The sequence below is a fragment of the Herpailurus yagouaroundi genome, unplaced genomic scaffold (genome assembly GCF_014898765.1).
Source record: "Herpailurus yagouaroundi ecotype Mexico unplaced genomic scaffold, PumYag 100, whole genome shotgun sequence".
In the NCBI taxonomy this organism is placed as follows: domain Eukaryota; kingdom Metazoa; phylum Chordata; class Mammalia; order Carnivora; family Felidae; genus Herpailurus; species Herpailurus yagouaroundi.
The window spans coordinates 12,990,677-13,018,004 of record NW_024412391.1 but is presented as its reverse complement, the minus strand read 5'-3'; the positions used below and the strand labels follow the sequence as shown (position 1 = coordinate 13,018,004).

Sequence of the window (27,328 nt, the reverse complement as noted above, 5' to 3'; positions counted from 1 at the left end):
CAGGCTCCAGGCTCTGAGCCATCAGCCCAGAGCCCGACACGGGGCTCGAACTCACGGACCGCGAGATGGTGACCTGGCTGAAGTCAGACGCTTAACCGAGTGCGCCACCCAGGCGCCCCATGTTTAAGCCTATTTATAAACTACACTTCTCTTCAGCCTGCCAAACAGAGCTTCAGAATGAATTTCCCTGTTGGTTGTAGAAGTTTGTCTTTTCTCAAGAGTAGAACCTTTCGAAATTATCTTCCTCCACTTGGAGTGGATCATCTAATGATTAGTGACATCAGACAGGATTAACTTGTACTTTCTTGCTGGAGAGGGTAAAAGGGATATTCAAAATATTTAGGTGGTAAGCATATATGTTATACAAGGACCTCCAGCATCTGGCTCTGACTTCCTCACACAGCTTTCCTGATCTATACACACACACACACACACACACACACACACACACACACACACCCTTCACCGCAGCCATGAAGAACAATCTGCAGGTCTCTCAGTCCCACGCTGCTTCCCGTTCATGCTGCCCTGTCTACCTGAAGTACTTTTTTCTCCATTTTTGTCAATCTGTAAGTCGCTATCTTTTGGAAATCAATTCACTTATAACTTCATCTTTCTCACCACTCCCCACCCCCACCCCAGCCCAGTTAACTTTCCTTTTCTGTGCCTCTGCTGTGCAATATTCACAGAGACTTTCTGTTTTTATTTGTGAACTTGTCTCCTCCTCCTAATATCTAAGACCGCTGGAGGGCGAGAACTTTGTTTCATCTGGCTTTTTATCTCCTGCATTTAGCCTTGTGTTTAGCCCAGAGAAAATATTTACTGGATAAACATGTATAATAATAAACATGTATATCTTTAATTAATTAAGTTCCCTGCCCTATCCCCAGTTTCAGGCCCTTCCCAACAGCTGTCATCTGATGGTCTATAGTAGTTATTTCCAGCAATGTTGCTACATCCTCACATTTTAAAAATACACCGTAAGTGAAAACCACTATAATAGGATACTTACACCCTCTCAGACAAGTTGTTGAAGGAGTACCTATTCATTTGCATAGTGGTTGGACACAGTTGTTTAAAATTGAGACTTGGGGTACCTGGGTGGCTCAGTCAGTTAAAGCATCTGACTTCGGCTCAGGGCATGATCTCATGGTTCAGTTCATGGGTTCGAGCGCCGTGTCGGGCTCTGTGCTGACAGCACACAGCCTGGAGCCTCCTTCAGACTCCGTGTCTCCCCCTCTCGCTGTCCCTCCCCTGCTCGCACTCTGTGTCTCTCACTTTCTATCTCAAAAAAAGGTAAACATTAAAAAAATTTTACAAATAAATACATAACATTGAGTTCCAACACGCATGTCCACAATCACCACCTGGGAGTCACTCCCAGTCAGTGTCTCCCTTTCCCCTAGCAAAGGTTTATTCATCTGAGTTCTCCAGAGAAATAGAACCAAAGGGGGGTGGGGAGGGACGTTCTAATGGGGATTGGAGAGTTTTTCTACAGAAAGGAGGTTTTAGCTGAGATCTGAAAGATAAGGAAAAGTATTCTAAGAAGGGAAGACAGGGGACTGAACTTTGCAGGCAGGTTCAGGGCCCTGAAATGGGAATGAAGAAGCCAAGAAGCCCCACAGAGCTGGCTCTCAAAGAGGCAAGGGGACATGTAGCCAGTGCGGCTGGAGGAGTAGACAGACCTTGCAGATTATCTGAAGAATGTGGGTCCTGGCACATTAAAGAGCTTCAAGTTGGTGAGAGCTAGAATCAGATATCACTTTAAATGTTTTCTTTTGACATTAAACGTACAAACTGTAAAGTGCACAAATCTTTAGTGTGAGAAGTTTTTATACATGTGTTTATTCATGGAACAGCTACCCCATCAAGATATTTCCAGCACCTGGACGTTCGTCACCTTCTCAGTCAGGATCCACTCCCTCCAAGGGCAGCCTCTATTCTGACTTCTATCACCAGAGATTACTTTTGCTTGTTTCTGAACTACAGTAATAACATTCATGCAGTCTTCCTTTGTGTGTGGATGCTTTCACTTAGCACACGGGTGTGCCGTGAGATCCATCCACGCTGTCACAGGCAGTGGTGGCTCGTCCTTTTCCGTTGCTCTGTAGTATTCTGTTGCGTGCGTGTGTCACGCTGTATGTCCCCATTCAACTACTGATGCACACGACAACCACTCCTTTTTTTTTTTTTCGCTATTATAAGTAAACCTGCTCTGAATCCGTGTGATCCTGTCTTTTGATGGATGTAAGACTCCTCATTTCTATAGGAGACAAAACTTTTTTTTTTTTTTCAACGTTTATTTATTTTTGGGACAGAGAGAGACAGAGCATGAATGGGGGAGGGGCGGAGAGAGAGGGAGACACAGAATCGGAAACAGGCTCCAGGCTCTGAGCCATCAGCCCAGAGCCTGACGCGGGGCTCGAACTCCCGGACCGCGAGATCGTGACCTGGCTGAAGTCGGACGCTTAACCGAGTGCGCCACCCAGGCGCCCCGAGACAAAACTTTTTAACAGATCCCTGAGCTTGTGTGGTAGAGAATAATTTGGAAGAGAATAGAAGTGGCATTTTCTCAGGTACCAGCTCCCTGGATGCATAGACTTTTACCGTATAGCTTATTAAAGGAGCAAACCATGCAGAACATTCTAAACATCACACAAGTCAAAATATAGATTAAAAAATGACTTCCATCATTACTGTCATTACTATAGTTATAATTGTTTATAGCCAGCTATAAGTTGGAGCTGATAATAATTGGAAGGACAATATGGTAGGACAAGCTTTACTGACTCGTAGTTGAAATGTGCCAATAAACAGAAACATTATTGTCATCATCAAACATTTGTGAAGCACCCCCCTCTACAATTGCTGGTGTGTGTGTGTGTGTGTGTGTGTGTGTGTGTGTGGTAGTGGGGGGTGTCTGAAGCAGTAGATGAATTCCCACTGTTTCTCTCAAATTCTTCCTACAGCAATTTTCAAGAACCTTAGGTTTTATGTAGCATTTCTGAACCATCCCTGCTCCAAGAGCTAAAACCACCCATACAGAGATTTCATTCTCCACACACTGAAGTGTTTTGGTTTTGTTTTTCCTGAATTGTGAATTTATTTATATTTCTTAAAACTTTAAAATTAGCACATTTAGTTGTATATATCCTGGGTTGCCATTACAGAAAATGACACAGTCGAGTGAAATTAGGAATGTTTCTTCGAGCAATCTAAAATCTTTAGTCACAATAAATATTCAGTCTTTAGAACCATGGGAATTAAGATACAGTAATATAGTAATAAAGAGGCTGTGGTTTGATTCCACCTTACACAGCATGCTTTTGGCTGTCTGTTTTTCATTATCAGTTTACTATAAATCTGTCTTTTCATCATATTCTGAATGTACTCTGCATTTTCATTAATTAAGAAACATTTATGGGACACCTACAGTATGCCAGATATTTTGCTACGAGGTGATAGAAGATATGAAGGTATAGTCATGATCAAAGGAATTTATAGTCTAGGGGAAGAGATAGTCAAGTGAACCAGTGGGTACCATCCTCTCTTAGGGCTTGGGCTAAGCTGTGCCCCGGGTGTTCTGGTAGCACAGAGGAGGGGCATTTAAATGAGAGCAGGTAGACTTGAGCTGACTTCTCAAGGATGACAGACATGAGCTAGGAAGGCATTCCAGGCACAGAGACAGGAAGCCAAAGGCACAGAGGCGGGAAGTAGCCTGGTGCAGTCAAGGAGTAACTAGTAGGTAAATGTGGTCAGAGCACAGGGTTAGCATGCTCAGTGGAGCTGGAGAGAAGGTTAGAAAGGTGGGTAGGGGCCAGAGTTTCAAAGGTTGGGGGTGTGGGAAAGAACACGGACTGAGAAGGAAGCTCAGGTTCTCACCCTTTTTCTAGCTGGACTTTTTATGGGTCCTCAAGCATGTCACTGGGCATAGTGTCCTCATTAGTATAATCAGAGAATGAGGAAGAGTCATTGCGAAACCTTGTTCCAGAAACACTGTTCCAGAAGATGTGAAAAGGTCTGTGCTGTGCCGTGAAAAATGTTTTCTTGGGGCATCTGAGTGGCTCAGTCTGTTTAAGCATCCGACTTTGGCTCGGGTCATGATCTCACAGTTTGTGAGTTCGAGCCCTGCATTAAGCTCAGTGCTGACTGACAGCCGGGAGCCTGCTTCAGCTTCTGTCTCCCTCGGTCTCTGTCCCTTCCCAACTCGTGCTCTCTGTCTCTCTCTCTCTGTCTCTCTCTCTCTCTCTCTCTCTCACACACACACACACACACACACACACACGAAAAGAAAAGAAAAGAAAAGAAAAAAATGTTTTCTTTACTTAAATAATTAGGGGAAGATTGAATACCACACACATTTGCCTGTTTAAGATTCACAATGAAATTAGCATAGTAAAAGTTTCCAGAGTCCTCCCTCCAATGAAGAAACCACTTCCGTCCGTTCTCTTTAACTTAGCATTTTCAATTACTTGAACTTAGAGTCAGTTTTCTGTAATATTAATATTGGCATCATGCTGCAGAACCCCATTTTGACGAACTATGGACAAGGTCTTAAAGGTCCAATCATCATCATTCATTCATTCAAGTTTTTCAAAGCGCAGAACTCAAGAGCTGGTCCTTATATACCCTGTTGTTATTTTAGCCTGCTGGTGTATCCCTGTGAGAAACTTTAGTTATTTCTCATAGCACTGTTTTTTGTTTTTTTTTTTAATTGCGTCTGCTATCTCGGGATTTTTTTTTTTCCTTTTCTCATTTTTCACATCATGCCCAGACTTTATTACCTGGTAATAAGTTGCAAGAAATGAGAATTGAGTTGTTTCTAAACAAATATCAATCATTTGTGATATGTTTAGTAGAAATTATAATGAATATAATCAGGGTTTTACTTATTATAAAGTCATTATATTCAACATTGGCAAATCCCAGAATTAATAACAAGTCAATACATCATTTGAAATGCCAAAGAAATCAAATAAATAAAAACATAACTGACCTTGTTAAAAATTTGATATTTTCAACATTTATCTGTCAGAGCCCCTGATTTAGAAAATGTGATAAATTCTTGAAAAATGGGAACTTTTTTCCCCTGTAAAATGTACCCATCATTTGGCAAACTACAGTGTCATTTGCCTTGAAAAGAACGTGGTGATTGATTATCCAGAGTGCTACCATGACAAGGTAAACCAAGCAAATAGCTGGAAAATTGTATGTAATCATACAGCATAACATAGGCTCTTTGTCGAGCACAATCATTAGAATTAAACTGTGGCATTCCAGTCATTCCCTGTAGGTACTTCCTATTCACCCCAAAACCTCTGTCTCCGGGGGGGGGGACGTTCCCACGTGCTTACATTTTCCCCTTCCCCTCCGACCATCGCACGAACAAAGACCACACCGAGCCCACACGACAAGATTGCAGAACACAAGGAAGCCGACGTCTGGCATCTCTTTGTGCCATTCGGAAAGGTTTATTTACATGTGCTAACATTACCAGTACTGTTTCTTTTATTAGTAGCATTTTCCTGAAGGTCCTGAGAAATTGTAAACACGTGGGGGAGGGGAAGGATGGGAGATGGACAAAGGGAAATGAAGAAAGCCAGTCTTGCTTTCGAGAAGCTGGTGTTCTAATCAGGAAGACCAAACACGCCCGAGCTGACCTAAAAACAATTCTACATCTCTTCCGCTGTGTAAAAGCACCATGCACCAATTGAATACCGGCGTGATGGAGGCCAGTAGAAGAGCCACCAAATTATCCTTGGTTATTAGAAGACGAAATTGAGGGGCGCCTGGGTGGCGCAGTCGGTTAAGCGTCCGGCTTCAGCCAGGTCACGATCTCGCGGTCCGTGAGTTCGAGCCCCGCGTCGGGCTCTGGGCTGATGGCTCGGAGCCCGGAGCCTGTTTCCGATTCTGTGTCTCCCTCTCTCTCTGCCCCTCGCCCGTTCATGCTCTGTCTCTCTCTGTCCCAAAAATAAATAAACATTGAAAGAAGACGAAATTGAGTCATATGAAAGGAATACGCTCCCCAAACCTGCCCCGAGTTAATTATCAATAGCTTAATTGGAAATAGAACCAAGCCCTTTCTCTCAGTAAAGCTGAGCAATCCCCCAGTGCCCCTCTTCCCTACGGTGTTTCACATTTTCAGCGGGCTTTGTTAGGAGGGCTGAACTCCGCTCCCCTTTATTAATTGCCCTCCGCGTGTTGTAGGATACCCTGTGTTCTGAATCAGGATGAGGATTTTAGATTCTTCTGAGCAGCGTGGGGACGTGTAGCTAAGCAGAATCAATTCCTGTCACTCACACACAAATACAGGAGAACGGGATTATGGATCAGGGTGAAGCCGCAGTGCTTTAATCTTAAAATCAATACTGAAAAGGAAGTTGAACTTGTGGGGATTCTATAGAGACTGTAATTTGGTTTCCTATGAGGTTTGCCTTCCAGAATATAACTGTTCCTTCCTTTTCACCTTCTGATTATTTTACTTGGGGGGGGGGATTGGTGCGGGGGGGGAGAGGACCAGAAGAAAAGAAAACCTCTACTTATCTGGAATAAGTATGCACATATGAACTCGTAACTCAAGCTGATCCTCCATTGTATTGAAAAGAGCTGTACACTTTTATCCATTCTTTTAATTTTTAGAAGAAAAAAAATTAACCCGGACCCTGAACCCCATAGTCTGCCTTTACCCAGAGTAAAATGCCTTTGATTTTTTTCACAGGTCACTATCAGAGTAGAAAAAAAAATTTTTTTTAATGTTTATTTTTATGGCCTGAATCTAACCATAAGCTTATGTAATTCTATGTAAATAAATACATCTTCAACAAACCAGTTATCGACCAAAGGATTCCAAGATGCTAAGCATGTGATTAGTATTTACTCCAGCGTTATTCTGCTCCTTTTGAAAGAGGCATGAACTAATGGTTTAAACAACTCAGTCTTTTCTTAATCCGAGGTTTAGGGTTGATTGAATGTGCCTCTTCTCAGAACACTGATTTACTGCACAGTACCGTCCGTCTTTAGCTGTAAGGTGGCTTTATTATTTGTTTCCCTGGGATATTTCTTTAATTCCATTTTTGAAATAATGTCTGAGTCTGTTTGGACTCTGCTTCTGCAGCAGCAACAACAATAGGAAATATCTGATCCAACAAGAAAATGGTTGGGCCACAGGCAGCGGAACTCCGGGCCAGCTCTCAGGCAGAATGGTATAGTTAAAAGAGCAAAGCCCGCAGCCCGTGCTTTGTTCGCTACCTTTTCTAAGCCTGTTTCTTCATCTTTAAACTGTGGATGATCGTGGGGCTCGCCTGATAGATAGGTACGTGGAGAGGATTAAGTGAGCTAAAGTATGTAGGGTGCCTAGCACTGGACTTCCCACTTGTAAGGACCCAATAAATGGTCATGATTCCCATGATTAATGTGAGTCTCAAATGAGGTAACGTATGCTGTGTATGTGAAAACACCGCACAAGCCCAGAAGGCACAATACAAATGTTGTTGTTCTTAAGAGACTGAGATTTGGGAACTTTTAAAACAAATCACGGAGGACATTTTCTCTGTGTTGCGTTTCATAGGTCCCTAATCTCAAAGTAGAGCCCTGGAGGAGATAATCCAGGGGCTTGAAAGCCATAGCCATAGCTTGTGGATGCCAAGAAGCCTTTGAAACCAATCTGTAAATCCCTGTCCGGTGTCCTTCCACAGAACGTACTTTCTCAGGGGTTTGGGAAACCGGCACTATGTAAGATACGTATTTGGTTGTTTGCAGTCGATACTTACCATGAGGGTCGCATCCTTCCAGGAAGGCTCAAGTCGTAAATGATTGCCTCCTTTCAGTGGTCTTTCCTTGTCCTTCACATGACATCAAAACAAAACGAAAACTCATGAATTTCTGTGTCCTCTCGCAGAGCACAATCATCGTGGAGAAGACAGTGCAAGACCTCATGAACCTGATGCACGACCTGAGTGCGTACTCGGATCAGTTCCTCAACATGGTGTGCGTGAAGCTCCAGGAGTACAAGGACACCTGCGCTGCGGCCTGCAGGTAGAGCTCAGGGTGGGAGCCAAGGAGAGTCACGTCAGACCCTGACCCTTGTTATGCTTGTTGAGGCTGCTTTCGGAGCCTCACTTTTCCACCGTGATAGAAAAGGACCGGTTTTTGCGTTTGTCAAGGGGCCTGACGGGAGCACGTGTCGCAGAAATAGTCTCCTAGATGCACATGTCATCATACCGACAGAGGGAATGAGAGCGACCAAGGGGCAGCACCACTTGGGACTGCCATTGAGTGGCATGGACAAGGTGTCAACCTGGATTTTCAGGAAAAGCTAGAACTGTAAGATTGTCTTCTTCAGGGAAATGCCAGATCGCATTTAGATCTTGTGATCCTAAAAGATCTTTAAAGTAAAGCAGTTTCAAGCTTTCAGCATCGTTTATAATCCAGAATGTGATTTCTCCCTAGTTCTTAAAATGTGTTTCTCCTGATGCCTGATCTGTAGCCTTCCCACTGTCATGAAAAGATAGTTACACCTGCTTCCAGCATCAGCAGAAATGAAGAACCATTGTTAGGAACTTGAAATCCCTCGGCCTCCTCTCTGACTTCTTTTCTCTGGGTTCAGAAATCTCATGGAAAAGATCATAGCGCTTGTGGTAACAAGCTAATAATAGGAACAAATTATGGTCTGGTTGACAAGACCTGAAACAATTAGGGAAGAAAAGAATGTATAATAAAATACTAAATTTTATGTGATGTATAATTAAGGATAGATATGAAAGTGCAGTACATAATCAAGTACTACCTGCACAGTACAGGACGTAAGAGCAGAAGGAATGAAATGTGAGAGAGAAAAACAGAGAAGAGGGGACTGGCTTGAGGAAAGACTTCCCAGGTGAGATGTGTGCTGTGTCTCAGAAAGACATGGGATGGAGGGAGGCAGACACAATAAAGAAGGACGTTGAGGGACACAGTGGAAACACCGACATAATGGCTTTCATTACGTAATGGCTTTCAGCAAAGCCATTACCTTCCTTGTGGGGGACCCAAAGCTGGACACAGTGCTTCTTATTACGTCCTGTCATTGCACTGGTCAGAGATTTCTGGAGCCTTTACCAGATCCAAGACAGCTGAGTGTGCAGGGATGAAGTCAGTCAATCAGTCTCCGGTTATAACTTTACTGAGTTTGCCATCTTGGTAGAAGATAGCAAGGCAAATTGGAGACCAAGGCATGAATGTCCACAACATTAATTTGTGGCAGAAAATATGGTAAGATAGGTGGACACGCTGTAGGAGGAAGAAATGACCTGGGGACAGGAGCAGCTCGATGAAGGGTATGAAGTAGGCCTTGTGAAGAGTGAGAAGGAGTTAGACAGGATTTGGACTAAAGTTGCTGAAGGAAGGAAGGAACCAGAGCAATTTCAAGGAGGTGGGAAGAGAAGGAAAAGAAACCACAAAGGATGAATGTTTGGGTTTTTGGAAAGGAAGACTGAGCCAAAATGGAGGATCTTAAATGCCAGGCTGAGGGAACGTGGCCTTGTAAAAACTTTTAGGTAGTGGGGAACCACTGAAGGGGAGTGAATGGGGAGTACCAAGCACAGACCTGTGCGTCAGGAAGATTTTTCTGAGCTTTGTGTAAGATGGACTGAAAAGGCAAGAGTGTGGAGGTGGAGGGAGAGGGACAGATCAGGAGACACTAGGAGGTAAATTTGTAGCCTTGTGGCCGCTGGTTGGCTGTAGAGGGTGGAGAATGCAGGGAGAAGTACTCGGGGAAATTAGCCTTGTCTTTCCTATGCTGTATTTGTAGAGAATTTTTTTTAACTTGAATTCAAGATCTCACATTTACCCATTAAATTTAATGTTATTTTTAGCTCAACGCTTCAGTCTTTTGAGATATTTTTGAATCCTCATTCTGTCATCAGAAAATCTTAGCTTTTCCCCACATTCCGTACCATTCTTGATAAGCAATCTTTCAGTTTCTTATTATGTCATTTGGAAAAAAAAAACAGTGTTCAACAGGACGGGGCTAAGTTGAGAATTCAGGGCGCACCTCTTGAGACTTCCTTTGAGATTCCCATGTATATGTTACTCAGTGCTTCAGGAGTTCATGTGTTTTTTTTAACTGTGAACCCAGACTGTACCTCAAGAGCAGGGTCTGAAACCTACATTTGAATGCCAAGTTTTTCACCTGTTAGTTATATGACCTTGAACCATTTCAGCTTCTCTGTGCCTTACTTTTCTCATCTGCAAAGAAAAAAAAAGGAGGGGATAATAATAGTTCTTCCCTCGTAGGGTTGTCTTGAAAATGTTAGTCTTCTAGACCTATTTTCAGCAAAATAGTAAGCTTCCCCCAAAATGATTAGCCGAGACTCTGATGATGACAAAGATTACTTTTATCACCATCCATGACGGTACCTCCTGTATTTTATTATCTGCTCTATGAGAGACTTGTTAGATTTCTTGCTGGTGTCTTTCGAGTCCTAATCCTTATAATGCATCTACCTCCCCGCTCAGGTCTCCCCAGATGGGCACGTACAAGTCTGCAAAGGACAGTACTAGGTATTTGTTCAGGAACCCTCCCAAGGGGTCCCTTTCACTTTCAGGACCAATGGGCCCTACCCTGCTGAATCTTTGTTAAGAACTCTCGTCTTGGACAGCTTACAAATTACCCTTGGAAACAAGGTCTCTTGACCTTGAGCCAAATTGACCATTTCTTCCTTCAAGTCAAGGAGTTACTCAGGAGAGGAACAAAGTTGGCGTGACTTGTGCATTGTGAGCCCTTCTTGGCTCCTCGTGAGGACCACTTCCTAATTGTTCACAAGCCATGTTCAATAACCTGTTCGAGAATTTTACCTGTAACTCCAAACTCAGCCAATTTCTGTCATTTACATTCTTTTCTTTTAGGAACATCAGGGCGTTTGCTCTCAGGCGTTTTTCACTGTCTGCCAGGATACCTCTAAGATTATCAGGAAGGCTTCTGTGATTCTCTGCTCTGAATTATTTCTGTGCCCCAAGGTCCTTGCCTAAATTTCTTAAACCTGTCAGAATATTCTTGAATTTCAGTAACTTGACACAGTTGGTTACTCAATCCTTAAAATAATATGTTGGTTTCTAGGATTTCATGCATTCGACAAATGTTTATTGAGTACTTCTACAAGACTTTGTAGATACAGCAATGAACTTAAAGATAAAATGCTGCTTTCATGGGGTTTACATTCTGTTGGAGACAGAAGAGAGGAGATACACAATAAATATAATGCATAAACACAAAGAATTTTAAAACAGTAAGTACCTTCGGGGGAAAATGGAATAGGGTGAATAGATTCGAGAGTATAGGAGAAGGAGCCTGTAATTTTAAATAGGGTGCCCCAGAGGGCCCGCTCAACTTAAGTTTGAGAAGAGGCCCAAAAGAATTTTGGCAGGGAGATAAAGTATCTGGAAAGAGTGCCCTGGCAGAAGGCTAAGGCCCTGAGGCAGGACTCTGCATGACACGTTCCCAGGGCCTCAGCAGGGAGACCAGTGTGATTGGAGTGTATTAGAAGGACATCCGTGGGGCACCTGGGTGGCTCAGTCAGTTGAGCGTCCGACTTCGGCTCAGGTCATGATCTCCCAGTTCGTGAGTTCGAGCCCTGCGCCGGGCTCTGTGCTGACAGCTCAGAGCCCAGAGCCTGCTTCGGATTCTGTGTCTCCCTCTCTCTCTGCCCCATCCCCACTCATGCTCTGTCTCTCTCTGTCTTAAAAATAAATAAAACATTTAAAAAAAGGTTAAGAAAAAAAAAAGAAGGACGTCCAAAAGAGAACAGGGGACAGACCATGGAGGGCCTTGTCGGCCATGGTAGGGGTACTGAGTTCAACTCTGAATGAAAGGGGGAGCCACTGCAGGAATTGTGCCTAGGGCCAGGATGATCTGACTTACATTGTAAAATGTATTGAGAATCGGTTGTAGGGCCACAAGGGTGGAAGCAGGGAGACCATGTGACGGCTGCTGTGGCAATCCAGGTGAGAAACGAAGACCGTCTCATACTGGTTGGTAGTAGCAGAGATGGTGAGAACTGGTTGAATTCCGAATATATTTGGAAGGGCCAACCTGCGTGATTCCCTGCCTGATTAGATAGTGTGAGAGAAGGAGAGGTGTCAAAAATGACTCCTAGGATTTTTTATTTGAAAAGACAGAGTTGCCGGCTCTTGAGACAGAGGACCCTGCAGGTGTGGGAGCAAGCAGATGAGGAATTCAATTTGGGGTGTCTCAGGGCGCCTGGGTGGCTCAGTTGATTAAGCATCCAACTTCGACTCAGGTCATGGTGTCATGGTCTGTGGGTTCGAGCCCCGTGTCGGGCTCTTTGCTGATAGCTCAGAGCCTGGAGCCTGCTTCCTATTCAGTGTCCTCTCTCTCTCTGCCCCTGCTCCGCTTGTGCTCTGTCTCTGTCTCTCAAAAATACATAAATGTTTACAAAAACATTTACATGTGGAGTGTCTCTTAGGCATCCACATGGAGCTAGGGAGCAAGCAGTTGGATGTATGCCTCCAAAGGAAAGAGGTCTGGCCATCAACATATAAATAGTAGCTATAAATGGTGTTTAAAACCATGGACGGGAGTGAATGCAAACATGACAGGGAAGAGGACTATGGGTTTGAAGAAGTTTGCAAGGAGAGGAGAAGTCACCAAAGTTGACTGAGAAGCAGCCCCCAGTGAAGTAGGAGGAAAGTCAGAGTAGGGTGTCCCAGAAACCAAGGAAAGAAGGGGGAGGGGTTGATCAGCATTCAATCAGCATTAGAACAGAGCAGTGACTGAGCGAGAGATTTAACAGCATGGAGGTCATAGGGGATCATCATGAGAGTGGTTTCTGAGGACCTGTAGGAGCAAAACCTGGAAGGGTGTGGGCTTAGGAAACTGAGAGTGGGGAACTTGTAAATGTAGGTAAAACCCCTGTAGTGAGATTTGGCTGCCGTGGGGGACAGAGAAATGACATGGCTGGAGGGTTAAGGGCACATGAAGGGTTTTTTGTCTTTTTATGTGTTATTTGAAATAGAAGAAATCAGTGCATGTTTAATTACTCTTCAAATGAGTACTGTTAAGAGAGAAGAAAATTCCTGATGGAGGAGAGAAAGGGGCAAATTGCTGAAATTCTGGTTTTTGGCTTGTGAGTAGAAGCAGGACATAATACCCAACCGGAGTGACTGGCCTTAGGCAGGAACACGGATAGGTGTTTGTTTGCCGTGGCTTGGCCTTCTAGGGACTGAACTATTTCTGTGTCATTCATGTGTCACCGTGTTGTCCAAACAGTACAACTGTGTCTCCATTATACTACTACTTCTGGGAACATAGCTACTGCTTTTGGCTCCTGATATATTGTGGTCATCAAGAGTACCTTGATTCATTCCCCCAGGAGTCTGTCCCACTGTGGTGTCCCTCCTGGCCAAATTCCCTGGAATGGTGTCCACTTATTGGTGCCCATGATCAGATCTTCGCATATATATTATCTGTAGTGATCTACCACCATTGCTGAAGTGTAGGCTTGGGATGAATTATCTCAGGGATGGGAAAAGTAATTCTGTGTATCTTTGAAGGGGAATAAATAGAAAATCATTTATATGGCTGTTATACGACAACACACACACACACACACACACACACACACACACACACACACACCACATATAATCCCATGATGCCTGTTGCCTATTGCTTAATCAGGTTTTTCAAGCCAGAGAGAAAGTGTTTTCTTATTGTGTGTCTCTGAAGATGCAAAGTGTCCTTACTTCCTCTCTTCCCATTTATTGCCCTCCCCCCGATTGGCACCTGCTGAGGAGTAATTAGGGCAGTCCTAATTTGGACAGCCAAATCCTGATTACAGTGAGAGGAAAAACAGGAAATGTTCTAGTTTTGCTGCCAGCAAATGACTGACTTAAATAGAAAGCCATATACAATTCAAATGATCCAAAATGATATAACATTGGGGAAGGAGGAAGGGAAGTGGGAAGCAGCACAGTCTGATTCTTTCTCCGCAGATAGTCTTTTACAGAAATGATCAAATCCACAAGCTCACAATGCCCTCTGCTGAGAGCTGGCTTGTTTTCTGAGTTTACCATGAGAACCTGAGCGTCCACTGGGAGTTGAGAGATCTGAGGGAAGGTCAGAGACATCTCACCTTTCTGTGAGCACCTCACTCTGGAGAGAAAGACTGTACCGTCTAATGATGTCATGTTACATGCTTTGGATAAAGAGAGGTTTCCTAAAAGGGTAATGAGGACTAGAAGTCTTTTCCTTAATTAGTCACACCCCTTGGGGCTCGGAGGAAAACTCAGCTGTGAATTCTCCACTGCACGTATTCTCAATCAGGCAGTCGGTCCATTAGTCTGCTATTTCCAAGCCGAGTGCCAGTCTCCCTCTGCTTATTCTTTATTCTGGGGTACCACCAGCAGCTTAGGTGTCCCCAAATAGTCATTTAAAGGTTGGAAATCATGGGTTTTTTTTAAGTTTCTGCCTGTTCCAGTTCAACGTCAGTTCATTAAAAAGAAAAAAAAAATTTTTTTTTTTTTTTTGGGCCTTTCTGCATTGGTTTGGGCCTGGTAGAGAATACAAATAAACCATCTTCTAATCTTTGAGGCTCTGTTGACACAAGTCAGGAGCATGTTTTCATCAGGAGAAGGTATAACCATCCTCGGGGTTTACAGAAAACCGAGAACTCGTGCCAGAGCATGAAGAAAGAGTGACGTGGCGATGAACTTGCAATCGCTGATGGCAGAAACCAGGTCTGACACGGGGCTCGGCAACTGATTGGCCCTCGGTATGTTTGCTGCATGAAGGAGGAGCTTCTTAGAGACTGAACAGGTTGAGCCAGCAGTGGGGTAGCATAGGCGGATGTGATGTGTGGGGGAGACGTTGAGAAATCACAATGAGCAGGTGGACATCGTGGTTGGGTAGGAATGGGCGGAATAGGGGAGTTCTGAAAACTTCCCGTATGGAGGGAAGGAATACTCTCGGAGGTCGTGGCGAGGAGGCTGACCACACCTTCTCTGTGATCAAAGTGGTGTTCTAAGATCTCGGTGGCCCCATTGTGCTGAATAGAAACTGGACACCGGGGCCCGTGGTGGGTCTTGAAGCCCTAGGGTTTCCTGTGTCGCCAGAGGCCAGGGTTCTGCGGACTGAGAGCTTGGTTGAACTTGGCCTTGCTGCGTTCATAACCCGGCTGAGGTCGCGGGGCACGGGGGTGGGAGCGCATGCACCAAAAGCCAAGTCTGTCTGGCTTAAAGCCCGAAGAAGAGGCAGTTTTGAAAACCTAAACTAACTTTGAACCTCAGACGAGCCAAGGGAACGCTGCGAGCTCCATGCAAGCTTGTCTCCAGGTTTTCCTCTTGAAACTGTGTTATACCCCTCACCCCCTTGGCTTACATAGCACTGATATATTCATTTGTATTAAATATTGAGCAGATACAAAAGAACACTTAGAAAACCTGTACACTATCTGGTTCATAGAGAGCACTCAGCAAATGAGAGCTTTTATTTGCTCCTATAATTTATTATGCATGACTATTCTGGCATCCCATTATATTGCAATTTAAACATTTTTTATGATGCATTATCTGATCAGTTATTGGTTTACATGCCTTTCTCTCTCAGAAGCATTATGGATTCACATCAGACTTATTGGGGGAGATTTCAAAGCCCACATACTGGATTTCCCACACTAGGGCCCCCTGAGTGATGGGCCTGGGCGAGAATAATTTTGGGGCGCCTGGGTGGCTCAGTTGGTTAAATGACTTCGGCTCAGGTCCTGATCTCATGGTTGGTGAGTTTGAGCCCCACATTAGGCTCTGTGCTGACAGCTCAGAGCCTGGAACCTGCTTCGGATTCTGTATCTCCCTCTCCCTCTGCCCCTCCCCCACTTGTGCTCAGTCTCTGTCTCTCTCTCTCTCTCTCTCTCTCTCTCAAAAATAAATAACAAACATTAAAAAAAATTTTTTTAATGTCCCAAAAGTGATTCTCATGGCTGTTACTGGTCTAAACTCTGAGGATCTAGAAGGAAATTATTATGTCTTTTTCCACATAATTATCTCCAACTTTTAGCATGATGTCTGTATATAGGCCCCACTGACATGTTCACTGATCACGTGAATGATTTCCCTATGCCTTCCGAGTGCACGTCAGCTGGTACAGATGCTGCGCATGCAGGCAGGTGGCCCACAGATTCCAGAACAAGCAGCCAATTGTCATTTCTCCCAGGTAACTCAGTCGACCATGATCAGATAGGAGTCTCTTGTAGTAACTTTGCTACAAAGGAATAACGACCTGGACAGGAATGGAACCCTACTCAGGAAAGGACACCGTCACTGTGCAAGGGACTGTCAGGCATTAACTCGTCTCCTCGGTCATAACAGTCCTGAAGACAAGACTCCCGCCATCTAACCAGTAAGAAAATGGATTCGGCTAAGGTCACAGGGCGTGCGGGCGGTTGTACGTGCGCTAAAAGCCAAGTCTGTTTGGCTCTAAAGCCCGGAGAAGAGACCCTGGAGTTAAAGAGGAAACAGGAAACCTGAGAAATGTTTCAAGTGGTTCAGAGAGACATGCTAATGGGAGCACAGGCTCCAGAACAGTTTGCACCGGCCCAATTCAGGTTCTGCCCTCACCAGACCCTTGATCCTGAGCAGACCTTGGTAGTTCATCTATCGGATGGGAATAATCACAGTGCCCATCACATGGGATTATTACTAGGATTACAAGAGTTAATCCATGTGAAGTGTATAGGAGAATGCCTAGTTCATAGTAAATGCTCAAGAAGTGTCAGCTGACAGTTATTGCTACCAGTGTTTTTGTTATTTACTTTAAAATTAATTCACTGGGGCGCCTGGGTGGCTCGGTCGGTTAAGCGTCCGACTTCGGCTCAGGTCATGATCTCACCGTCTGTGAGTTCGAGCCCCACGTCGGGCTCTGTGCTGACCACTCAGAGCCTGGAGCCTGTTTCAGATTCTGTGTCTCCCTCTCTCTCTGCCCCTCCCCTGTTCATGCTCTGTCTCTCTCTGTCTCAAAAATAAATAAACGTTAAAAAAAGAATTTAAAAAAAATAAATAAAATAAAATTAGTTCACTGATTGTATTGTTATTCACTAATAAGATGGCAAAAGAAAGGTATTTTTATAACATCTGTTATTTCCCTGATGTTTTGCCCTTTGGTGTGGTATTCATTCATTCATTCATTCATTCATTCATACATCCATTGCTTGATTTATTCCACAGTTATTTGTGAAGCACTTTTAGGGGCCAGCATTGTTCTGGATCTAAGAGTATAGAAGTGATTCAAACAGGCAAGGTCCTGCCTTCATGGATTTTACGCCCACATGGAGGACACAGAATACAAACAAGTAACAATCACAATACATTTCTCAGAAATAAGGGTAAGGGAAAGACCTTGCCGAGGACCTTGATGTTTGAGCTAAATTCTGAAGGTTGAGAAGGAGCCATGTAGGAACATGGGGAAGAGCATTCCAGGCAGAGGAGGGAGCAGGTACAAAAATGGCAAGAGGCTTCCAGCCTAAGTGCATTAAGCCTAGCGTAACTGGAACAGAGGGAGAAAGAAGTGAATGGTGAGTAAGGTTGGACAGGTGCAGGGGTCAGATCATTTGGGTTGTTTCTGGCTACACATGAGAATCACGTGAGAGCTCAAAGCTGTCCATGCTGAGCCCCACTTCAGAATGTGTAATTGATACATTTTTAAAATGCATCCCAAGTATTTTAGTGTGCGCCAGAATTAAGGACCATTGACAAAGGATCCCAAGGTCAGGGAATTTGGGTTTTATTCTAAATGCAATAGGATGGCATTCAGGGTTGAAATAGGCAGTTGCCTGGCCTGGTGTCTTTCCATAAAGATCTTCAGGATATTCATATTTAAAGTTGCTTGTCATAAGAAAAATCTGAACGCTGACAGTTGAGACATATTTTAGATTAATTTGTGGTCTTCCGTTACAACACAATTATTTTCTTCTTGGTTTTTTAAAATATCAGTTATGACCCTTCATATGAGAACTTGTCTATTTGAAGGTTGTTATTAAATCATGCCCAAGGGTTACCTGCTGTAAACTCTCAAATTTCAAATCCTTTTCCACGGGTCTTCCTGAACTCTTTCTGTGTCCCCTGAGCCAGAGTACCCAGATGTTTCTGAAGTTGTGATTCCTGGGTAGAAATCCGGACCGTCATAAGGCTCTCTGACCAGCGTTGAGTGTGATGGAAAAGTAGCCCAATGTCTCTCTGCTCTTTTCCTACTTATTCTGCCCCATCTTCTCTTAAGGGATTTTGGGGTGTTGTGTTTGTGTTTATTTCAATTAGAGGCATAGCACTACCTGTTACTTTTGCATCCCTCATCGTCATTGTCACTGTGTCACCGGACATCGCGTTATAGTGCGGCCTGCTACGGGTCCGGTCATTCACAGTTGAAAACCCACTACAGCGTCTCAATGAGAACCATCTTTGTCCGCGGTTCATCAGGCTGTGCGTCTCATCTGTCTAGCTTGGCTCCTGGGTTTTGAAGTATCTGGAAGATTCAGTCTGGGAAAGTAAACATCATGCCCCGGCTGTCACCAAACAGTTGAATCCAATTAGCCCCACCTGCCCCTGGTTGTTTACCTAATGAAAGACTCAGCATCCCAGCTGTGCCCAGGGACCAGGCCCACGTGGCATTTCCCAACTGTTCCAGAGAGGAAGCTATGCGCATCAGAGCCAGTCCACACCAGCAGATGTTTTCTGAACGAAATTCGCTCAACTGTGTCCAGAGGGTGGACCCTTCTCACGGCCGCCTTATCACCTGTTCCGAGAGGTGCACTGATTTTCCTCTTCCTCCTGGGAACGGGTACCGATAGCTGCACAGATGGCTCTGTCTGTGGCCCATTGAGCCGTGAATTAATTAGTAGATTATGGTTCTGGTAGCGGTGATTAACCCTACTCCTCTTGTGGAATAATTGTTGGAAACGTAGCTCTTCTTTTTTGAGGCTATTCGGGTATGTCCTAGAATGTGGTAGCCCACACAGTCCAGCTGATCACAAGATGAGAAACTAATAAACACAATTGGTTAGGATGGAAACTTTGCCATTTGAATTAAAAACTCCCTTCGGGGTAATTGTATGTTGCTAATCAATGCCAGTATTTCAAATTAGAATGCTTTGGCATTTGGGATTGATCTTCATTCTGATATGAGTTAATAATTTATTGTTGAGAGCAGTGTATATAGGTAAGCATCTTAGTTCTTTTCGATTACTGTTTTTTTAATAAAATAGGATCTATGAATATTAGTGAAGCCAGTAATATAATATTGATTATTGAATTAAGCCAGTCTTTAAAAAAATATATATAAGTAAACAATGGGGGTGCTTTTAATGTAGTCTTTCACTGACATATTTTTTTTTTTCATTTCAGCTAGTGCTAAGGTGAAAAATTCTAGATCCCTGAAGTGTACAATACCACCTCACATCTATATACCCAAACTATTTCCTAAACGCTGAGCATCCATGGGCTCAAAGATTTAGATGCCAGAAAACTGAGTTGGGTTCTGACTCTGTGGAACAGAATTTCACCTGGATTACAGTTCTAAGGGGAATTGAACCACCCAGCAAAATTCTTTCTAGATACAGATGCTGAAGTTTAAGTTTTGTATAATATTCACAGCTCACAAAATATTCTTCCTTTGGTTTTTTTTGTTTTGTGTTTTTTTTTTTAAAAAAGCATTTTAAAATGTCAACCCTGGGGGTGCCTAGGTGGCTCAGCTGGTTAAGCACCCGACTTTTCATTTTGGCTCAGGGCATGATCTCACAGTTTGTGAGATCGAGACCTATGCCAGGCTCTGTCTGAATGGATGTCACTCATTGATGACAGTGTCTATGAAGGGGAGGAAGGAGCTTCATTAGAAGTAAATGCAGGATCAAGAGGTTGATTCGTTTCTTCGTTGTCTTCTTCTTTTTTTTAATAACATGGGTCGGGGAATATAATGAGAGAGATAGTAGACATATAGGGAAAGGGGGATTTGAGGGGTGGTAGGGAGGATCCCTAAGGGCCTAGGTAGAGGGATTACTGGAAGTAAATGAGAATGAAACAGATTTGAAGACATTTCTGTGGGGGATAGAGATGGAATGTTGAAAAGTATATAATTAGGAGCCCTCCTTTCTACATCAGATAGGAAGAGTGTGGGGGATAAGCAATGAGGAGATAAAGGACAAAGGCTTAACAAATAGGCATTGAGAGAGTGGGAAGGGAAGTTGACCAGAGACAGGTAAAAGGAACACCAAAGAACACTGAGGGCCCACCCGGCATACAGCATCATAAATGTGAGATAGGACCATCCTGTAAGGTTGGATCCAGCACCCCACACACGAATGTGGATAAGTCAGATTGTGGGATTAATTCATAAATATCACAGGAAAGAGGCAAGAAAGTAACAAGGAGAAAAAGAGAATAGAAGCTACCATTGAGAGTAATTTGAGAGACACAGAAGAAGGTTTTGTAGTCTAATTTCTGTATCACTGACCATAGTCACTGTGAGAAAACTTTTGCTTATGGCGCATTAGAAGAATTCTAGAAATCAGCTATGGTTCTCTTATTCTAGTTTATTTTCAGAGAACCACGAGAATATTGTTTCCTACAACGTGAAATCCTATTACCTTGAGTCAGGTGCTGATGAGTCAAGGTTTTTAGGTTTCAGCTTCTTTTGTTGACAAATTGTACGTTGGTAAAGGAGGTTTTATCATGCATGCACACAATGCACGTGTTGTATATTTAGGAATGCATAATGTCTCCTAGTATAATCCTTACGCCGACATAAATTCCTGCCTGTGTTGGAGGGAAACCTCTCAGTGTGTGGGTCAGCTGGAGAGGGGATAGCCAGCTAATTAGCAGTCCATTCGTAAATAAGTGTCCTTTCTGTCACCTAGAGTTGCTGACGATTTTTAGACCGTTGAAATTAGGTACAGTGACAGAAATGTTGAACAGAAGGAGAAGCTTTTTAATTAAGTTGAAATTGGACGTTTAAGATGAATTTACAGGTACATTCTGGTCAGTGCAGTGTTAATAGCTAACCCATGGGCCCTATTAAAGGACTTGAAGCCTGTCACTCTAGGTCACCAGTCAAAGCCCACTGGAGAGAGCATTAATCAAAGACTTTTTCTGTCTGACATCAGGGGCAGAAGGTTTCTCTATGATGGTAGATTTACTTTGAATAGAGGGGTGTCCATAGTTCAAAAAGTACCTTCAAGTAGAACTAATTGGTGGTTTAAGCCAAGAAGTCAGAGAACAACCTTTTGTAACACTTTCGACCCTTTCTGGTACCATTTATGTTGTTACTTAATAATATTCTTTTATATTAAGCGGTTGCCCCACTTGTTATTTGTTCAACATTTTTCTTGAAAGATCCTCCCCCCAAACCCTACCTTACATTTTTATTTACCCTAAGGGATTAATTATGATAAGGGCTACTAATTAGTATTATTATTACCTTTCACAATTACTCAACAATGAAGAAACTACGCATGAAATCCAGAGATAGTTTCCCAGTAATGTGACCTGTTAATGGATGTCATGACTCTAAGTCACATAATGGATTATGTTAATAAGAGAGACGACTGTAGTATCTTTTTTTTTCCCCCCCCCCACAACAGAGGTAGGTGAAAAAGGCTAACTGGGTACCAGGCAATGTGCTGAAGTGTCTCTTTTCCATTGACTATGTTCAGGGGCATTGTCCAGTCAGAAGAGAAACTTGTCATCAGTGCATCTTGGGCAAAGGACGATGATATCAGCAGACTCTTGAAATCTCTACCCAACTGGGTTAACATGGCTCAACCCAAACAGCTGAGGCCAAAGAGAGAAGAGGAAGAAGATTTCATAAGGTAAAAGATCTCTTTTCTAAGTTGTATTAAACATCGAGAGGAAAAACCTCTGTTTAGCCAACACTCTCTTGCGTGAAATTGTGGGCAATTCTGAATATCAAGCAGGAACGAAATGAACTTAGTAAAGTCTGTTTCTGTGCTAACACACCCCATTTCCCATGTGAAGATGACTCTTGTACTCAAAATTTTTGAAGGGCTTGATGTGAATCAAATATCTTTTAATTTGTAGGTCATTTTTCCCTCTCGGGGGAAGCATGTAATTTTTTCATTAACGCATGTATTTATTCAGCAAAGCTGCAGTCACCTTATTATGTGCCGTACTGTGGGAGCAGGGCAGTTAACGATGCAAAGTTCTTGCCCATACAGAGTATATTCAAATTGTTCTCAGCATGTTCTTTAGTTGAACTTTCTGGAAACGGGCTTCTCAATTTTGTTCGTATACATTGGGTTATCTCTGATTGTTTCCTACTTATTTTAAAAAAGTAAGGTCTCTCTTTCAACTTTATCACTCAAAATATACCTCTGTACAATATAAATGATTTACTTAGCCATGACAATATGGCCTAATTTGACGAAACCACTCATTTTCACCTGGCTGGCTTGCCACAGTGGAATATTTCCACCTGTCACTTTGGAGCTGCATCAAGTAGAAAAAAAAATTGAGGTAACACTTTGTCACATTAAAATTAGGTTTCTTCTTGCTGTTTTTGCCTGTCCAGGTAAATGAATAAATAGTAAAAAGAAAATAAAAGCACCTTAAAGAGGCAAAGACTAAAAAAAGAAGGAAGGATGTAATGACCAGTATTTTACTTCTAATTCACCATAGAACTGTGAGCTCATCTTTTTCTCAGAATGTGGGTTGCAACTGTAGATAAATAGGTTTTTACTGCTCACAAAGTTGACTGTATTCAGACATGAATGATAGTGCCACCATTTTCCCAAACTTTTATTATGAAAATTAGCAAATTTCATTGCCGTTTAAAACCTTCTCAAAATCATGAGACTCAACAATTCACCTGTAGTGTAACCTAAAGTCCTCCTATTTTGTTTCCTTCTTCATTATTTACACTGTCTCAGAAATACTCGTCAGCTACTTACACTGATAAAAGAAAACTACATGTATAATTTTCTTTTTACATCAATATGGTTTATTTGGTGGGGAGGGGGGCAGGGCAGTTTTAGGTTTACAAAAAGTATTGAGCCGAAAGTATGGCGTTCCATATGTACCCTCACCCCCTGCCCTCACTTGCCTCTACTTTTAACATCTTGCGTTAGTGGGATACATGTGTTACACTTGATGAGCTAATATTGATACATTATCAGTTGAAGTCTGTAGCTTGCGTTAGGGTTTACGCTCTGTGTTGTATATTCTACAGGTCTTGACAAATAAAATGAATGTACCCACCATTATAGTATCTTTTAGAAAAATACTTGCACTGCCCTAAAACTCCGCTCGTTTCCTCCTGTTCATCCCTGCCTTCCTTTCCCCCAAGCCCCTCGCAACCACGGATTTTTTTCTTACTGTCTCCATAGTTTTCCAGAATATCATATAGTTGGAATCCTAGCCTTTCCAGATTCGCTTCTGTGCTTAGCAATATGCAGTTAAGATTTCTCCATGCCTTTTGTGGCTTGATAGCTCTTTTTTCTTTTTAATCCCTGAATAATATTCCATTATATGGAGGTACTATAGGATTTTTTTGTCTGTTCACTTGGTGAAAGACATTTTGATTGCCTCCAAGTTTTGGCAATTATAAACACAGGTGCTGTAAACACTTGTGTACAGGTTTTTGTGTGGATGTAAGTTTTTGATTGATTTGAGTAAGTACCATGGAATGTGATTGCTAGATCATGCACTAAGAGTGTGTTTACTTTTGTAAAAAATCTTCACTGTTTTCCAAAGTGGTACTATTTTGCATTCCCCATATCAACAGTGAAGGAGAATTCCTCTTTAGCATTTGGTGCTAAGTTTTGGACTTGGGACATTCCAATAGGTGTAAGTGATATCTCATTGTGTTGATTTATATTTCCCTAATGACATATGGTGTTGAGCCTCTTTTCACATGCTTATTTGACATTTGTATATATATTTTTGTTGAGATGTCTGCTCATTTTTTAATTGGGTGGTGTTTTCTTATTGTTGAGTTTTAAGAATTCTTTGCATGTTTTGGACACTTTTATCTGATACATGTTTTACAAAGATTTTCTCCTAATCTGTGCCTTGCTTTTCATTCTCTTCACAGCTTCTTTTGTAGAACAGAAGTTTTACATTTTAAAGAAGTCCAACTTACTGATTTTTTTTCTTTTATGGGTCGTGCTTTTCTGCTTTCTGACTTTAATTGAGTATTTTATATGATTCTACTTTTTCCCCTCTCTTAGCATATAAATTATGCTTTTCTTTTACCTTTTTTTTCCTAGTGGTTTCCCTAGAGTTTGTAGTATACATTTATAACTAATTCAAGTCCACTTTCAAATAACACTCTACCACTCAATGGGTAATGCAAACACCTTATAACAAAGTATTCCCTGTTCCTCCTTTGTATCCCTTATGACATTGCTGCCATTCATTAATTTCATTTACCGTAAGCAATAATCACTATATGTATTGTTATTATTCTTTTGAACAAACTGTTATCTGAGAGATAGATTAAGAGTAAGAGAAATAAAAGGTTTTATTTTCCTTCGTTTATTCCTTCTCTAGTACTCTTCCTTACCTAATGTAGATCCAAGTTTCAGAACTAAATAATTTTCCTTTTCCCTAAAGAACTTATTTATTTATTTTAATGTTTGTTTATTTTTGAGATAGACAGATTGTGAGTAGGGGAGGGGCAGAGAGAGAGGGAGACACAGAATCCGAAGCAGACTCCAGGGTCTGAATTGTCAGCACAGAGCCTGACGTGGGGCTCGAATCCATGAACTGTGAGATCATGACCTGAACTGAAGTCGGTGGCTTAATCCACTGAGCCACCCAGGTGCCCCTGAAGAACTTCTAACATTTCTGTAAGGCAGGTCTGCTAGTGACAAATTCCCCCAATTTTTAAAAATGGGCTTCATTTAGTGATTCATAATTTGGGTACCAATCCCATCTAGCAAGTAGATGGGGGATCACAGATTCCCTCAATTTGTTTTTGTCAGAAAAAGTATTTCTTCTTTGCTTTTTTTTTTTTTTAACGTTTATTTATTTTTGAGACAGAGAGAGACAGAGCATGAACGGGGGAGGGTCAGAGAGAGGGAGACACAGAATCTGAAACAGGCTCCAGGCTCTGAGCTGTCAGCACAGAGCCCGACGCGGGGCTCGAACTCACGGACCGCGAAATCATGACCTGAGCCGAAGTCGGCCGCTTAACTGACTGAGCCACCCAGGCGCACCTCTTCTTTGCTTCTGAAAAATAAGTTTTCAGGATACAAATTTTTTAGGTTGGTGATTTCTTCCTTTTAACATTTTAAATATTTCACTTCATTATTTCTGCTTCTATGGTTTTTGAAGAGAAGTCTAATGTAATTTTTATCTTTGTTCTTCAGTAGGTAATGTTTTTTCTCAAGCTTCTTTCAAGATTTTATTCTTTGTTTTTGAATTTGTGCCATTTGAATATTGTATGACTAAGGGTAGATTTTTTTTTTTTCTGGTGTTTATCTTGCTTGATGTTCTCTGAGCTTCCTGGATCTGTATTTAGATGTCTGTCATTGGTTTTAGGAAATTCTCAGTCACTATTGCTTCAGATAGGTCTTCTGTTACTTTTTTTTTTTTTCTCCTCTTTCTTCTTCATGTATTCCCATTGTGCATATATTCCCATTGTGCACATTTTTTAGATGTTCCACGGTTCTTGGATATTCGTTTCTGGCTTTTCATTCTTTTTTCTCTTTGGATTTCAATTTTGGAAGTTTCTATGGACATTTCCTCAAGCTCATTGATTCTTTCCTTGGTTATACCCAGTCTACTGAAAAGCCCACCAAAGATGCTCTTCATTTCTATTACGGTGTGTTTGATTTCCAGAATTTCCTTGTGATGCTTTCTTAGTTTCCATCTCTCTGTTTACATTACCTATAGTTTACTTTTTACCAAATATATATGATATAGGAACATATATCAAAAGCACACCTTGGTATATTTTCATACTTTTTATTGTGTAACCTGTACCCAAATTAAGAAACAGAGCAGTAGCAACGACAGCCTTTTCATGCTTCCTGCTGGTCACTACTTGCATCTCCAAAAGTTGCCCTTATCTGACCTCTAAACACAGAGATTAGTTTCATCTTTTTTTGTATTTTATGTAAGTGGGATCATGAAGATATATATTCTTGTGTGGCTGGCTTCATTTGTTCCCCATCATGTTGGCAAGATTCCTCCATATTGTTGTGTATAGATCCTTATTACTCTATAGTCTGTATTGTATTACATTGTGTGAATACACAAGTTTTTTTTTTTTTAATTTATTACGTGTGTGTGTGTGCGCACGCGCGCGCATGCATTCGTTTACTCTACTGCTGATAGGCACCTGGGCATTTCTAGGTTGGAACTATTTCAAATAGTGCTCCTATAAATATTCTACTACCTGTATTTTGGTAGCCATATGTATACATTTCTTTTGGCTATGTTCTAAGAGTAGAGTTGCTTCGTCACAGGATATTCATGTGTTGGTTTTAGTACACACTGTTAAATGGTTTCCCAAAGTGGTGGGAGTTTACACACTCAGAGCAGTGTATGAGAGTTCGGGTTGCTCCATATCTCATCTATACTTGATATTTCCTTTTTTTTTTTTTTAATTTTAGCCTTCTTGTATTGGTAGAGGTCTCTTGTTGTGGTTTAATATCCATTTATCTCGTGACTGATGAAGTTGAGCACCTTTTTTATGTGTTTATGTATGTACCGGCCATTTGAATATGTTCTTTTGTAATATGTTCACATCTGTTGCTCATTTTCAATTACATTGTCTGTCTTTTCCATACTGATTTGTAGGCGTTCTTTATATATCAGGATGCGACTCCTTTGTTAGAGATGGACAGGTATTTAGAAATCCTTGTTTATACCAAAGTCACAGAGCTGTTTTTCTCAAAAACCTTTATTGTGCTGAATATATTTTTCCACAGCATCTGAAGTAAATTATAAACTCTTGCATTTTTATTTCCTCTCCCTGCTCTCTACTCCTCCTCTTATTTTTTTTTTTAATCTTTTAACGTTTATTTCTTTTTGAGAGAGGTAGAGAGCAAGTAGGGGGAAGGGCAGAGAAAGACAGATAGACAGAATCCGAAGCAGTCTCCAGGCTTGAGCTGTCAGTGCAAAGCCTGATGCAGGGCTTGAACCCACGGACTGTGAGATTGTGACCTGAGCCGAAGTCGGATGCTCAACTGACTGAGCCACCCAGGTGCCCCATATACTTCCCCTTACTTTAGATTGTATTGTCATGGTAATAATAGCAAAGAGTAGCCTCATGAGTTGTTTTTTCTATCTAGAGAGGTCAAGAATGATTGAGACACTGATTAATTGGAGC

The 27,328-nt window shown here is 42.1% G+C and overlaps 1 protein-coding gene across 1 annotated transcript in view; it reads left to right on the top strand.

The window, feature by feature from the left end:
• The window catches only part of EXOC4 (exocyst complex component 4), a 762,629-nt gene that overhangs the window by 595,627 nt on the left and 139,674 nt on the right, over positions 1–27,328 (top strand). The window contains exons 12-13 of the mRNA XM_040471923.1: positions 7,898–8,034; positions 21,687–21,842. Coding sequence (XP_040327857.1) covers positions 7,898–8,034; positions 21,687–21,842 — 293 coding nt within the window. The remainder of the gene's footprint in view (positions 1–7,897; positions 8,035–21,686; positions 21,843–27,328) is intronic.